The sequence below is a fragment of the Salvia hispanica genome, chromosome 6 (genome assembly GCF_029641045.1).
Source record: "Salvia hispanica isolate PSC_SH4W2 chromosome 6, Shi_PSC_v1, whole genome shotgun sequence".
NCBI classification, from domain to species: domain Eukaryota; kingdom Viridiplantae; phylum Streptophyta; class Magnoliopsida; order Lamiales; family Lamiaceae; genus Salvia; species Salvia hispanica.
In genome coordinates, this window is record NC_142697.1 from 47,206,369 (window position 1) to 47,221,176 (window position 14,808).

At 36.3% G+C, this 14,808-nt stretch overlaps 2 protein-coding genes and 1 pseudogene across 2 annotated transcripts; all 3 read right to left on the reverse strand.

Moving 5' to 3' along the window:
- Positions 1-1,406: 1,406 nt before the first annotated feature.
- LOC125208252 (uncharacterized) lies at positions 1,407-3,562 on the reverse strand. Its single transcript, XM_048107833.2, has 2 exons — positions 2,766-3,562; positions 1,407-2,675 (listed from the first exon to the last, which is right to left on the reverse strand). Exons 1-2 carry the CDS (start codon positions 3,560-3,562, stop codon positions 1,490-1,492), a joined length of 1,983 nt encoding a protein of 660 aa, XP_047963790.2. The 3' UTR covers positions 1,407-1,489.
- Positions 3,563-7,574: 4,012 nt separating this feature from the next.
- LOC148924055 (uncharacterized) lies at positions 7,575-9,658 on the reverse strand (annotated as a pseudogene).
- Positions 9,659-11,516: 1,858 nt separating this feature from the next.
- On the reverse strand, positions 11,517-13,758 carry LOC125207010 (uncharacterized). The gene is made up of 2 exons (XM_089060299.1): positions 12,898-13,758; positions 11,517-12,816 (listed from the first exon to the last, which is right to left on the reverse strand). The coding sequence occupies exons 1-2, from the start codon at positions 13,689-13,691 to the stop codon at positions 11,658-11,660; spliced, it is 1,953 nt and encodes a 650-aa protein (XP_088916425.1). The 5' UTR covers positions 13,692-13,758; the 3' UTR covers positions 11,517-11,657.
- Between the last annotated feature and the right edge of the window lie 1,050 nt (positions 13,759-14,808).

The following is a 14,808-nucleotide window of genomic DNA, read 5'->3' on the forward strand; positions in this document are numbered from 1 at the left end:
TGACATAGGTGATACAAGTTACTCTCTAGGCCTCTATGGTATTTAGTTGGGCCACTAAAAAGGTTTATTCAACCCAATTTACACTGGTGGATGGCCTTTAGACCACTTCAATTGGGCTGGCAAAAATCATTATTTTTCCATTTCAATGAGGCATTTCCTTTTAATAGTAGAAAAACATATAAAGAAAATGTCGGGTTAATGTGCGCCTCAATTTTAGAAATATGAATAAAATGGAAAGATAGAATTTTCTGTCAAAATTTTCAATGTGATGAATCTAATATATTCAAATTAACACCGAACAAGACAAGACATCGTTAGAACATGATGTTAAACTTATCTGTTTGAAATTCATTGCAAGTTGGTGGAGCATAAATAGCATTCAACATAGGGGGTGCTTCCTTTTAACATGATGTTTGTAAACAGCTTAAACTTATCTGTTTGAAATTTAATTTTTTTTATCAATGAAATACAAAATTGTGTGCATCTCAAATCATAAAAAGCAGCACCCAAATCAGCTTCAATAATTAATTTGCAATGATATTATTTTTATGATTTGGAGCAAAAGCTCCAAACTTATAGTACTAGTGTACAGCTGCCACACTCGTAGCAGATGACATCATAGTATTTCTGCGTTCTATTATCTTTTTTCACCAACCTTCTTTTATAGCATTTCTTAAAACTCGTGTTCGACTCAATTAGAGCTTCTAATTTTATACAGAGCTATACGGAAACATTAACCGGACCAAAAATGGAATCATAACAAAACTTCCCATCTCAGCAAAGAATAATGCAAATCATTGACAAAAGTACTTCACTCAAACAATCTCCTTTTTTTCTTTTTCCTTTTGTCTTTTCCTTTTCCTTTTCCTTTTATAAGTATCTAGTTAACAATGTATGATCAGTGACACTGACAATGCTATAACTATAATTAGATTGATATCGTATTTATACGTGAAGATATTAATTTCTAGCTAGCATATGTTTGTACCTTTTCCTATATTTATAAGGTGCAAACTCCTCACTTTCATTGAATCACAAGTAATATAAGGTGCTAATCTTTAATCATAAGCATGGAATAAAAATGTAATATTATCATACTTTAAATACAAGCGGCAATCTTCATCATACACAAACAAACACTACTGTAAGAATGTAACTTTTGCTTTTCTCTTTGTCTTGTAATTTGTCTTTTGCTCTCTCATATGCTTATTGTCTTTACCTTTTGCTTTTTACTTTGAATTTTTGAAAAAATGAATACTAAAATATGATTTTTGAACTGAAGTAATTGAATGATCACCAGTTAATTAATACTGTACAACAAAGAAATACTCGTAGGTGCATGAAGGAGTAAAATTAAGTATCAGAAACTGTAAATTAAAAAGAAGCTACAATCTTGATTGAATTAAACATAACACACACAAACATAAACAGTAAGATAAAAATACTACTAGTATACAAGAAGAAAAAGGTAAACATTGAACTTGTTTTGTCAGTCCACAGCCTTAACGTTGCCATCTTTGATCATTTTTTTACCGCAGCGGTAGAAACAAATGAAGAAGATGCATGATGCACAGTACAATCCAAGAGAATCATGCCTATTACGGCAAACGTCGCAGCGGCGTTTAGTAGTGAGAATTTGATAGGTGAGAGGATGGCAGTGAGCTCCGGCGATCACATATTTTTGACCAAACTTGATGTTTCTATAGTATCCGGTTGTAGTTGGAAAGCAATCTGGATGGAAGGATATATCGCAACTGCGGCAGTGATACATCCAGCTCTTTGGGTTCATTTCTGTCTCGCATTCATTGCAGTAGAATTCACCGGGACGGTTTACAGTGGCGTCGTGAGTCAAAAGCAGCGGGTGGTGCTTGTCCCATTTAAGGCTGGTGGTTGATCCCGGCAGCACCGCGCATTTAAAGTGCACCATGAAATCACAGCTGCCGCATGCATACCTATAATCACTATCCCAGATGAGATCATCACAGCCATCACATAAATTTTGACCTCGTGTCCAAGTAACTGGGAAAAGAAGGTTGAGGGGGTGTGGAGGGTGAGCTACGTGATATATGGTGTCCGGCATTGAAGCGCACTTTATATCTACTTTGAACTCATCTTCGCATTTTGTACAGGCATAATACAGGCCATTCGTATATTTACAGCAGACGTTGCAATATGACCACCTCCATGGTTTAAGTTTGTCACCGGATTGAAGGACAAGGCTGTGATCACGATAGTGGAATAGAGGAAGAGAGGAGAGCTGATGTGGCAATTGGAAGCACGCCAAGTGAAGATAGTATTTGCATGATCTCATACTGCATCTCATGTAGTAGTAGCAGTAATCTTTACTACCTGAAGAAGACGAAGAAGAAGATGATGGTGCTTGTTTCACAAGTATCGGAGTAATGCATCCATCACATATTAACTCTGATTTTCTACAAGAGTAGTCTTCCTCATCATCATCATCACTATTTTCTTCTTTTTCTTCTTGAAATGATGATGATGATGAGGAGACTAATGTGAGTTTGTGATGGTGGAACTTATAATCAACATCATCTTGATGAGGGATGGGTGGTTGTGTATATGCTTCAACTCCTAATTGTCTCCTTAGAAAAGCTCCAATTAGGTCCTCACTCACAGCCACATCATTCATTGGAAACTCCATGACCCCCTTCTCTCTACAGGCAACAAAAACACACATATTTCAACATTACAATTATGATGTACTAATCAAGATTCAAGAATATTGATTACATGTGCGCACATACCTAGTGGTGGGGAGCAATTTCTTGAAGGCGCAGTTGAGATGGACAATGTAGCTGCAAAGCTCACAATGATACACCCAATGTTTGACTACTAATCTTTGTCTGCAGACATCACATCGATAGTCATATCTGAGATATTGAGGAGGCACATAAAAAGAGAGAGAGAGGGAGTGATTGTGATCCTCTCTTTGGATATTCTGAGGCAAGGAAGCACATCTCTCGTGGATCCAATACTCACAATCATCTCTGGTGCATAAGTAGGAACTCCCTTTGGCGTGTGTGGTGCCACAAGCATCGCACTTGAATGAACACCTTCTCCTCAGAAATAAGAGTTGATGCTCAGGGTGACTCGGATGATGTATCATTGTGCTGCCACTCTGCTGCTCATCATCTTCGGCTGCTGCATGCATCATGCCGTTGCTCTGCGCACATCTGGTATGCATCGCAAACGTACATTCTGTGCTCGTACATGAGTAGAAAATTCCCCGGACATTCCTTTGGCAGATTGAACACCTTCTTATATCGTCAATGTTGAATTGTTGAGTGAGTGTGTGTTGAGGGTGCATTGCGTGCCTGATCTTCCTCGGCGCCTCTGCACACTCTTCATGTAGTAGGACAGCATACCCACATTCCTGGCTACATCTATAACATTTCTCTCCTCTTCTAAAAGGCGCTATACACCCTAAACAAAATTCTCCTGCACGAGCTTCCACCAAACTAAGTGGATGCTCGTGGTTCCAATGATCAACCATCTCCCTCTCCTCCTTCTCTTCTCTCTCATTTTCTACTTTCTCACTCATTCTTGTGTGTGTGTGTTTTCTGTTTACTTCTTGTGTTTGTGTGTGTGTGAGGAGGTGTCAAGACGAACTTATCTATATATAGTGATGGAATCATACAACAACTTCCCATGTCAGCAAAGAATAACGTATCATAAAAATCAATGTGTTTCCCTTTGTCTCGCTCTTTTTCCTTTTGTCTTTTCAAGTAGACACACACATTAAATTCCTTCTTTTTCTTTTTCTTTCCTTTTCTCTCTTTTTCTCTTTTGTCTTTTGCTTTTCGAATAAAATCATAAATTCCATCACGTCTAGTTTAACTTTGTATGATTACTATTGATATAATACTCCCTGCGTCCCTAAAATTTGTCACCTATTTCTGTCTTCGTCCGTCCCTAAAAATTTGTTACCTTTCAATTTTACCATTTTTGGTAGTGGACCCTACATTCCACTAATTTATCCGCACTCACATTTTATTATAAAACTAATATATAAAAGTAGGACTCACATTCCACCAACTTTTTCAACCCACTTTTTATTACTCCCTCCGTTTCTTAATAGTTGAGTCATTTTTCCATTTCGGGAAGTTTCTTTATATATGGTAACTTTTTTCCCTTTCTTACTTTACTCTCTATTACTTTATTCTCTCTACTTTATTCACTTTATACTTTATTCTCTCTACATTTTCCTCTCTCTTACCTTTTTATCTATTTATTTAAACACCCAATATTCAGGGGAGTGTTATATTGCTAATTCAATACTTAATTACTACAACTAAATAGTAACCATTATATATTTAAGTTAAGGCCCAAAATCATCAATACCAAAATGTCAATACGATCAACAAAAAACGTCAATTAGGATATTAAGGTCAATTTACAACAAATTAGTTGTAACTAACTTTTGAAAAATATCCCATAACTTTAAAACGCATATAACTTTCTCGATTTAAATTATTTTTTCGCACAACATATATCAAATTAAAGATAATTTCATAAGGATTCTAACAAGGTCTCACTTGCATGTGTTCCGATGTCAAAATTTGAAAAAAAATTAAAAAATTTTAACTTTTTTTCATACGGCACAAATGTCAACATAGTATTTAAAATATGTTAATATAATACATGTAGAATATCAATATAAGCAATGTGATAACATTCTCACAGCATTGTGTTGGCATTCTCAAAGTATTGTGTTGATATTTTCAAAACACTATATTGACATTTTCATACAAAACCCTCATTTGTGAATTTTTTTTATCTTTTTTTATTTTATTAATAAAATTGAAAATTACACGTGGCAAATTATAGACCACAAGTTTTCTAAAATCTTATGTCTTAAATTAGTTGTAGTTAGCAATTAAATGATGAGTTAGCAATTGATCACTCCCCCCAATATTCATTTCTAAAACTCTTTGCCGAAAAGTTCCGCTTCAACTATGAAGAAACGAGGGAGTATAGTTTTTTAAAACTCATGTCGGATCAAATATTGACGAATTATTAGGGACGCAGGGAGTAATACTTTATCTTTGGTCCTCAAACAATCACTTTATAATACATATATTTTTAAGAATGAGTTAATGGAATATAAGACTCACTATCAAATACTCCCTCCGTCTCACTCAAGATGGCCACATTCTTGAGTGGCACGGAATTTTAGGAGGTGTTGTTAGGTAGAATAAAGTAGAGAGAAAAAAAGTAGTTAAATATTTTAATGATGAGAAATGAAAGAGGTTATTTCCAAAATTGAAGAGTGATCATATTGATTGGGACAAACAAAAAAGAAAAGGTGATCATCTTGAATTGGACGGAAGGAATATGAAATATAACAAATATTATTAGACAGATGAAAATAGAAATATGTGATAAATTTTTGGGCGACGGAGGAGGAGCTAATAAAACTACTCTAACTATAATCAAAATTGAAGCTTTTGGGCTCTATGGTATATAGTTGGGCCACTGAAAAGGTTAAGCCCAATTTATAAGAGTGGCAATGCTTTATCCAACGGCCCAATTGCAACTTTTTCAAGACCAATCCATTACCAAACAAGAAAAGGGTAATGTTCATAGAAAACGATTTCAACGCAGAGTTGCAGAAAGATTGTTATGTAAGTCCTTATGTAAGTTCATAGAAAATGATCTACTTCTTATCTTACTTTGCTTTATTTATTACTTTGCTTTATTTATTACTGTGTTTATTCATTATCTTAATTTGGTTCAGTTGATTTTAGAATAGTTGTATTGGAGCTAATCAGCACTGATTTCATGAGTTTTACGATTCCTTGAAAATTTCAGTGCTCACATATTGTTTGAATGAACGAAGCATTATTATCTTTCAAAAAAAACCACTCTAGCTAGCTCACAACTTATTAGTAGTTGAGAACAGAACAACACATCAAAGTCAAAATACTTTATTTCCTGATTCTTTTTTTACTTTCACTTTTATTCATTTATTTTCATTAACCACTGAATTAGGCATGGAATTACTTCCAATATGAGGAAAGAATGTAACTTTTGCTTTTCTCTTTGTCTTTTGCTTTTCATATATTGCCTCTATCTTTAACTTTTTTCTTTGAATTCAATTCAAAGATTTTTAGCATTTCTTACTGTTATAACTTGAAGTGAAGTTGAATCACAACTTAACAACGAAAGAGTTGCTTAATCATTAGTCATATACATGCATGGTGGAGTAAAATACAAGCAAATTGGAATAAACCAAACTTCAAATGTGAGAAAATTATGTCTTAGTCTTTTTGCTTTTCTCAGAGTCGGGTGGGTGCTACGGATTCTAATGACCCACACTGAATGGCAACAGGTGTGGGATTTATAGTCCAACACTAAATCTCGTCCCTAAAGACTGACCTATTAGAAGAGAGAGCTTATTTGATTTATAAACCTCACACCCGTTGCTACCGGCATCGTTCATTAATTATTCATTTGTTATTTGATCAAAATTTTCATTCTTGTGCTTCATTTTACCATTGTACCATAGTTTTTGCTATATGGAATATAACTCAACAATAACATGTCAAACAAATCTCTTTGACCACTTGGGCATGAAATTAATTAGGCCTTCATAGGTGACCAGCTCACATAAATTGGAATAGAACGAATTATATCAAACTTCCAATATGAGAAAAGAATGTATAAAAATCACCACTTAATTCAGTTCCAATTCAAGAATCTCCTTTTTTATTTCTATGTATTTGCCTTTGTCTTTTGTCTTTCACTTTGTGCCGTTGTTTGTCTTTTGCTGTCCTTACATTTTTTTCTTTAATATCTTTTACTTTTCTCTTTGAATTCAGCTCAAAGATTTCCAGCATTTCTATATGATGTACATTTAGACGTCCTTAATTTATAAAGTTGTGAGAGTTGGATAAGCCATCATTGCTCATATTTGATAGTAATTATAAATTGTGTTAATTAATTTAGGCAATAATTCCGTATGAATAACTAGTAATCCCTCCGTTCTACCATAGTTGATTCGTTTTTCCATTTTGGGAAGTTCCTTCATAGTAGAGTCATTCCTCGATATGGTAATAATTAAGTACTATCTTACTTTAATTTCTTTCTTACTTTATTCACTTTTCTACTTTATTCTCTCTACTTTATGTCATTTTAGGTCAAATAACTCGAAGATAGAGATAGAGGAATTATCTACCCCGCAGTATATATATGATCTACATTAAGACGCGTGCCTTAATTTGAAAAAACAAATACAAAAAATCTAAAAAATATAATGTGAACTGGTGTTGAATCACAATTTTATACAACAAAGAAATAGGTTCTTAATTAATCGCTCACACGGCTAGCTCAGCTGGTCTTCAAAGAGACCATTGAGCTTAAAGTTCAACTTAGGAACTTGTAGTGTGATATATGATGAACATTAATACGTGCTGATTTTGAAAATATAAATGTTGTTTTTTTGAATTGATGTTCAGACACTACCAAGAAACACATAATCACGGTTAATATGACTAAGAAAGATGTCCTTAATCTTTAAGCATGTGAAGAAGTAAAAATTTTCAGTATTTGAAAGTATGAAAAACATAAGTCTACTAAACATTGAGCTTTTTTTTTCAATCCACGGCCTCAACGTTGCCATCTTCGATCATATTCTCACCGCAGGAGTGGAAACAAATGAAGAAGACGCACGATGTACAGTAAAATCCAAGTGATTCATGCTGAGGGTAACGACAAACGTCGCAGTGGCATTTTGTAGTGAGAATTTGAAAGGTGAGTGTGTGGCAGTGAGCTCTGGGGATGAGAAATTTCTGACCAAACTTGATGTTTCTATACCGGCCGGATGTAGTTTCAGAGCAATATGGATGGAAGGATATATCGCAGCTGCGGCAGTGATACATCCAGCTTTTGGGATTCATATCTTTCTCGCATTGATTGCAGTAGAAATCACCTGGACGGTTTACAGTGGCGTCGTGTGTCAAAGGCAGCGGGTGGTTCTTGTCCCATCTACGGCTGGTGGTTGATGCTGGCAAAATCGCGCATTTAAAGTGTACCATGAAATCACAACTGCCGCATGCATAGCTATTACAAGCAACAAAGAAGGAATCAGGACAGCCATCACATTTAAGGTTATCTCGTTTCCTAGTATCTTCTTTGGAGAGAAGGTTAAGGGAATGGTGAGGGTGAGCTGCATGATACATAGTGTCTGGCATTGAAGCGCACTTTATATCTAATTTGTAGCTATAGCATTTTGTACAGGCATAATACAGACCATTCATATCTTTACGGCAGACACTGCATTCTTGCCATTTCCATGGTTTAAGTTTGTCACCGGATTGAAGGACAAGGCTGTGATCGTGGATGAGAGGAAGAGAGGAGAGCTGAGGTGGCAAGCGGAAGCAAGCCAAGTGGAGATAGTATTTGCATGATCTTATGCTACATCTCATGTAGTAGTATTCTTTACTACTACAATTACTACCTGAAGAAAATATCGGAGTAATGCACCCATCACATATTAACTCCGATTTTCTACATGAGTAGTCTTCCTCATCATCATCATCACTATTTTCTTCTTTTTGTTCTTGAAATGATGATGATGAGGAGACTAATCTGAGTTTGTGATTGTGGAACTTATAATCAACAACATCTTGATGATCAATGATGAGTGAATGTGTATGTGTATCTCCTCCTTGTCTCCTTACAAAATCTCCAATTAGGTCCTCACCCACATCACTTATTGGAAACTCCATAATCCCCTTCTCTCTACATGCAACAAAATAAAACACACATTTCAACATATATAAACCAACAATTTTTCAATAAAGATATGGATGAGACAAGAATATTGATTATACCGGGTGGTGAGGAGCGATTTTTCGAAGGCGCAGGTGAGATGGACAACGTAGCTGCAAAGCTCACAATGATACACCCAATTTTTGGTTACTAATCTTTTTCTGCAGACATCACAATGGTATTTATGTCTGAGATATTGAGGATGGACATGGAAAGAGAGAGAGAGGGAGTGATTGTGTTCCTCCCTTTGAATATTCTGAGGCAAGGAAGCACATCTCTCATGGATCCAATACTCACAATCATCATTGGTACACAAGTAGGAACTCCCCTTGGCGCCTGTGGTGCCGCAAGCATCGCACTTGAAGGAACAACTTCTCCTCAGGAACAAGAGTTGATGCTCAGGGTGACTCGGATGGTGTATGGTGCGCTTGTCACACTCGGCTGCATACATCATGTCGCTGCCCTGCGCGCATCTGGAATGCATCAAAATTGTACATTCTGCGCTCGTACATCTGTAGTAAATTCCCCAGACATACCATTGGCAGATTGGACAGCGGCCTCCTTCCACGCCGAAAAGGCTGAACTGTTGAGTGAGTGTGTGCTGAGGGTGCATTGCGTGCCTGATCTTCCTCGGCGCCTCTGCACAGTCTTCATGTAGTAGTTTTCCATACCCACATTTCTGGCTACACCCATAACCTTTCTCTCCTCTTCTATAATACGTTAGACACCCATAACAGTATTCTCCTCCACGAGATCTCACCAAAGTAAGTGGATGCTCGTGGATCCAATGATCAACCATCTCTCTCTCCTCTTTTATCTCATTTTCTACTTTTCCACTCATTGTTGTGTGTGTGTGTGTGTGTGTTTCTTTTTACTTCTTGTGTTTGTGTGTGTTAGGAGGTGTCCACACCAACATATCTATATATAGTGAAATACTAAGATATTTTATTTTGTATGACTACACTACTATTGACGGAGTATAATACTAAGATATTTTATTTTTGTCCTTACACAGCCGCTATATGCTACTCCATATGCCTAAGAAAACTACTCTTTTCGATGAGTATCACCTATGTCATTTCCTACTCCATCTCCTACTACATATATACATATATGAGTGATGGACTCCACCATCATATATCATGTTTGTGTATATGTAGTAGTAGATAGAGTAGAAAATGACATATGTTTATAAACAGCTGAAACTTCTCTGTTTGAAATGTAATTTTGTTCATGAAATACAAAATTATGTGCATCTCAAATCATAAAAAGCAGCACCCAAATCATCTACAATAACTAATGTGCAATGATATTATTTTTATGATTTGTACCTTTAACTATTCTCATTGAAACTATACTTGACTAAATCATGATCTCAAAGCCCAAGATCATAATTTTGTAGTCCAGTAAAATCAAGTAAAGATTGTGAGTGGAAAAAGGCATTTCCCATCTACATAATTTCATAAACACAAGAGGATCATGAATTATGATAACTTTTTTTATAATCTTGTACACCTCCACCAACATCAACATTCCCCTATTTCTTTTTTACAAAACACTACCATCTTCATCACCACACCACTACCATACACCAACAACTCTTTCTCTTTCTCTTTCTCTTTCTCTTTCTCTTTCTCTTTTGCTTTTCCGATATAATCATATATGCTACTCCATATGGCTAAGAAAACTACTCTTTAGGCCTCTATGGTATTTAGTTGGGCCACTAAAAAGGTTTATTCATCCCAATTTACACTGGTGGATGGCCTTTAGACCACTTCAATTAGGCTGGTAAAAATCATAATTTTTTTTCAATTTCAGTGAGACATTTCTCTATAATAGAGACACAGTCACACACACAAACATGTTTGGTTAATCAGTGTTATAGACATATGAATAAAATGGAAAGAAAAAGTTTTCTGTCAAAAATTTCAATATTATGAATCTTATATATTCACATTAACACTGAACGAGACATCTTTACCATACGAATTGTAAATCATATAATTTCATTTCTGATCACTCCAACAAAGTAAGTGAATGCTCGTGGCTCCAATGATCAACCACCTCTCTCTCCTCATCCTTCTCCTCCCCTCCCATCTCTATCTTTTTTTCTATTTCACTCATTATTATACCTGTGGTTTTTAATCTTCTTATGCTTGTGTGTGTATATATGCAGTACTCCCTCCGTTCCACAATTGGAGTCTTAATTTTTCATTTAAGTTCATCCCACATTAGGAGTCCTGGTACACTATTTCCATAAATGACAATAGGTCTCGCATTCCACTGACTTCATTCAACTCATTTTATTATAAAACTATTAATATATAAAAATGAGACTATGTGTTCCATTATCTTTTTCCATCAACCTTCTTTTATAGAGGAGTGTTTCTTAAAACTCGTGTCTGACTCAATTAGAACTCCTAATTTCAAACAGAGTTATATGGAAACATTAACAGGCCAGAAATCGAATCATAACAAAACTTCCCATCTCAGCAAAGAATGTAACTTTTGCCTTTCTCTGTCTTGTAATATTTCTTTTGTTCTCTCATATACTTATTGTCTTTACTTTTTGCTTTTTTCTTTGAATTCAACTCAAAGATTTTGCTGTTACAAACGTCCTGAATTTGGAAAAATGAATATTAAAATATTATTTGAACTGAAGTTGAATGATCACAAGTTAATACTGTACAACAAAGAAATACTTGTAGGTGCATGAGAAGGAGTAAAATTAAGTATCACAAAATGTAAATTAAAAACAAGCTACAATCTTGATTGAATTAAACACAACACACATAAACATAAACGGTGAGATAAAAACACTTCTAGTATACAAGAAGAAAAAGGTAAATATTGAACTTGTTTTGTCAGTCCACGGCCTTAACGTTGCCATCTTCGATCATTTTTTGACCGCAGGGTTCGAAACAAATGAAGAAGATGCATGATGCACAGTAAAATCCTAGACCTTCATGCATATCATAACGGCAAAGGTCGCAGTGGCGTTTTGTAGTGAGAATTTGATAGGTGAGTGTGTGGCAGTGAGCTCCCTCGATCACATATTTTTGACCAAACTTGATGTTTCTAAACCCGCCGGATGTAGTTTTGAGGCACTCCGGATGGAAGGATATGTCGCAGCTGCGGCAGTGATACATCCAACTCTTTGGATTCATTTCTTGCTCGCATTGATTGCAGTAGAAATCACCGGGATGGTTTAGAGTGGCGTCGTGAGTCAAAGGCAGCGGGTGGTGCTTGTCCCATCTACGGCTGGTGGATGATGCCGGCAGCACCGCGCATTGAAAGTGGACGATGAAATCAGAGGTGCCGCATGCATAGCTATTATTAGCACCCCAGATGAGGCCATTACAGCCATCACATGTATCGAAAGCTCGTATCTCAGTATCTTCTGGGGAGAGAAGGTTGAGGGGGTGTGGAGGGTGAGCTGCGTGATATATGGTTTCCGGCATTGAAGCACACTTTATATCTACTGTGAAGCCATAATCACATTTTGTACAGCCATAAAACAAACCATTAGTAAATGTGCCACAGACGCCGCAAATGGACCACCGCCATGGTTTACGATTGTCACCGGATTGAAGGACAAAGTTGTGATCATGTATGTGGAGAAGAGGAAGAGAAGAGAGCTGAGTTGGCAATTGAAAGCACGCCAAGTGAAGATAGTATTCGCATGAGCTGATGCTACATCTCATGTAGTAGTAATCTTTACTACCTGAAGAAGATGATGGTGATTGTTTCATAAGTATCGGAGTAATGCACCCATCACATATTAATTCTGATTTTCTACAAGAGTAGTCTTCCTCATCATCATCGTCATCACCATTTTCTTCTTCTTGAAATGATGATGATGATGATGAGGAGGAGACTAATCTGAGTTTGTGATGGTGGAACTCATAATCAACAACATCATGATGAAGGATGAGTGAATGTGTGTCAACTCCTTGTCTCCTTAGGAAAGCTCCAATTAGGTCCGCCCCATCATTTATTGGAAACTCCATAATCCCTTTCTCTCTACATGCAATGCAACAAATTAAAACACACATTTCAGCATATATAAAACAACAATTTTTCAAGAAAGAGTATTGATTATACCGAGTGGTGAGGAGCAATTTGTCAAAGGCGCAGGTGAGATGGACAACGTAGCTGCAAAGCTCACAATGATAAATCCAATGTTTGGATAACAATCTTTTTCTGCAGACATCACAACTGTAGTCATATTTGAGATATTGAGGTGGGACATGAAAAGAGAGAGACAAGGAGTGATTGTGATCTTCCCTTTGGATATTCTGAGGCAAGGAAGCACATCTCTCATGGATCCAATATTCACAAGCATCATCGGTGCACGTGTAGGAACTCCCTTTGGCGCCTGTGGTGCCACAAGCATCGCACTTGAATGAACAACTTCTCCTCCACAACTTCAGTTCATGGTCGGGATGACTCGGATGGTGTATGGTGCGCTTGTCACCTTCTGCTGCATACATCATGTCGCTTCCCTGCGCGCATCTGATGTGCATCACAAGTGTACATTCTGCGCTCATACATCTGTAGAAAATTCCTAGGACATGCTTTTGGCAGATTGAACAGTGGCCTCCTTCCACGTCGTCAAGGTTGAATTGTTGAGTGAGTGTGTGTTGAGGGTGCAATGCGTGTCTGATCTTCCTCGGCGCCTCTGCACATTCTTCATGTAGTATCACATCATACCCACATTCCTGGCTACATCTATAACCTTTCTCTCCTCTTCTAATATGTGTTAGACACCCATAACAAAATCTTCCTCCAGGACCAGCTGGAGCATCCACCAATTTAAGTGGATGCTCGTGGTTCCAATGATCAACCATCTCTCTCTCTTCCTTCTCTTCTTTCTCATTTTCTACCTTCTCACTCATTGTTATGTGTGTGTGTGTGTGTGTGTTTGTTTTTTCTCTTCTTGTGTTTGTATGTGTGTGTGAGAGGAGGTGTCCAGACGAACATATGTATATATAGTGCAACATACTACTATATGGAATCATACAACAACTTCCCATGTCACCAAAGAATAATGTATCACAAAAATCAATGTGTTTCACTCTCCCTTTGTCTCGTGTCTTTTGTCTTTTGCTTTTCTCAATTAGACACACACATTAAAGCTACTGCTAGTATTTCTTACTCCCTCCGATTCCCGTTAAATGTCACATATTTGACTAGTTAAATGTTACATATTTAACCAGTGCAGTTTTTAAGAAATTATTTGTTCTTGTGAAGGAAAGTGGGTCAAAAAATTTGTGGAATGTGGACCCACTTTTTTATACTATTCCTTTCGTCCCCTAAAAATATAAATTTTTTCACATTTTTAGTCATTCTCTTAAAAATAAAAACTTTCAAAATTTCTCTCTCTAATGAGACAAGATCCATTTTCCACTAAAACACTTTTCTTTGTATCTCTCTTACGTTACTAATTTGCATTAAAACTCGTGTCGTTTCAAAAGTTCCTCTTTCTAAGAGACGGAGAGACTATTATAATAATTGTGAGTAGAATGGGTTAATGGAATGTAAGATCCACTTCTCACAAATAGTAAAAATAATAGAACATATATCGATGATCGTCCAAATAAAAAAAATAGTACATGAAGGAATACTATCTTTTCAAAACTGAATCACTCACACAACAACTATTTCTCTTTCTCTTTCTCTTTAGCTTTTGAAAGTAGTAGTATCAAGCAACAACTCTTTCTCTTTTGCTTTTCCGATATATAATATATCTATCACGTCTAATTTTATTTTATATCACTACACTACTATTGATGGAGTATAATACTAAGATATTTTATTTTTGTCCTTAAACAGCCGCTATATGCTACTCCATATGGCTAAGAAAACTACTCTTTCCGATGAGGATCACCTGTGTCATTTCCTATTCATCTACTATACATACAAACATAAGTGATGAACTCTACCATCATTTAGTAGATAGAGTAGGAAATAATATAGTTGATCCAAGTTACTCTCTAGGCCTCTATGGTATTT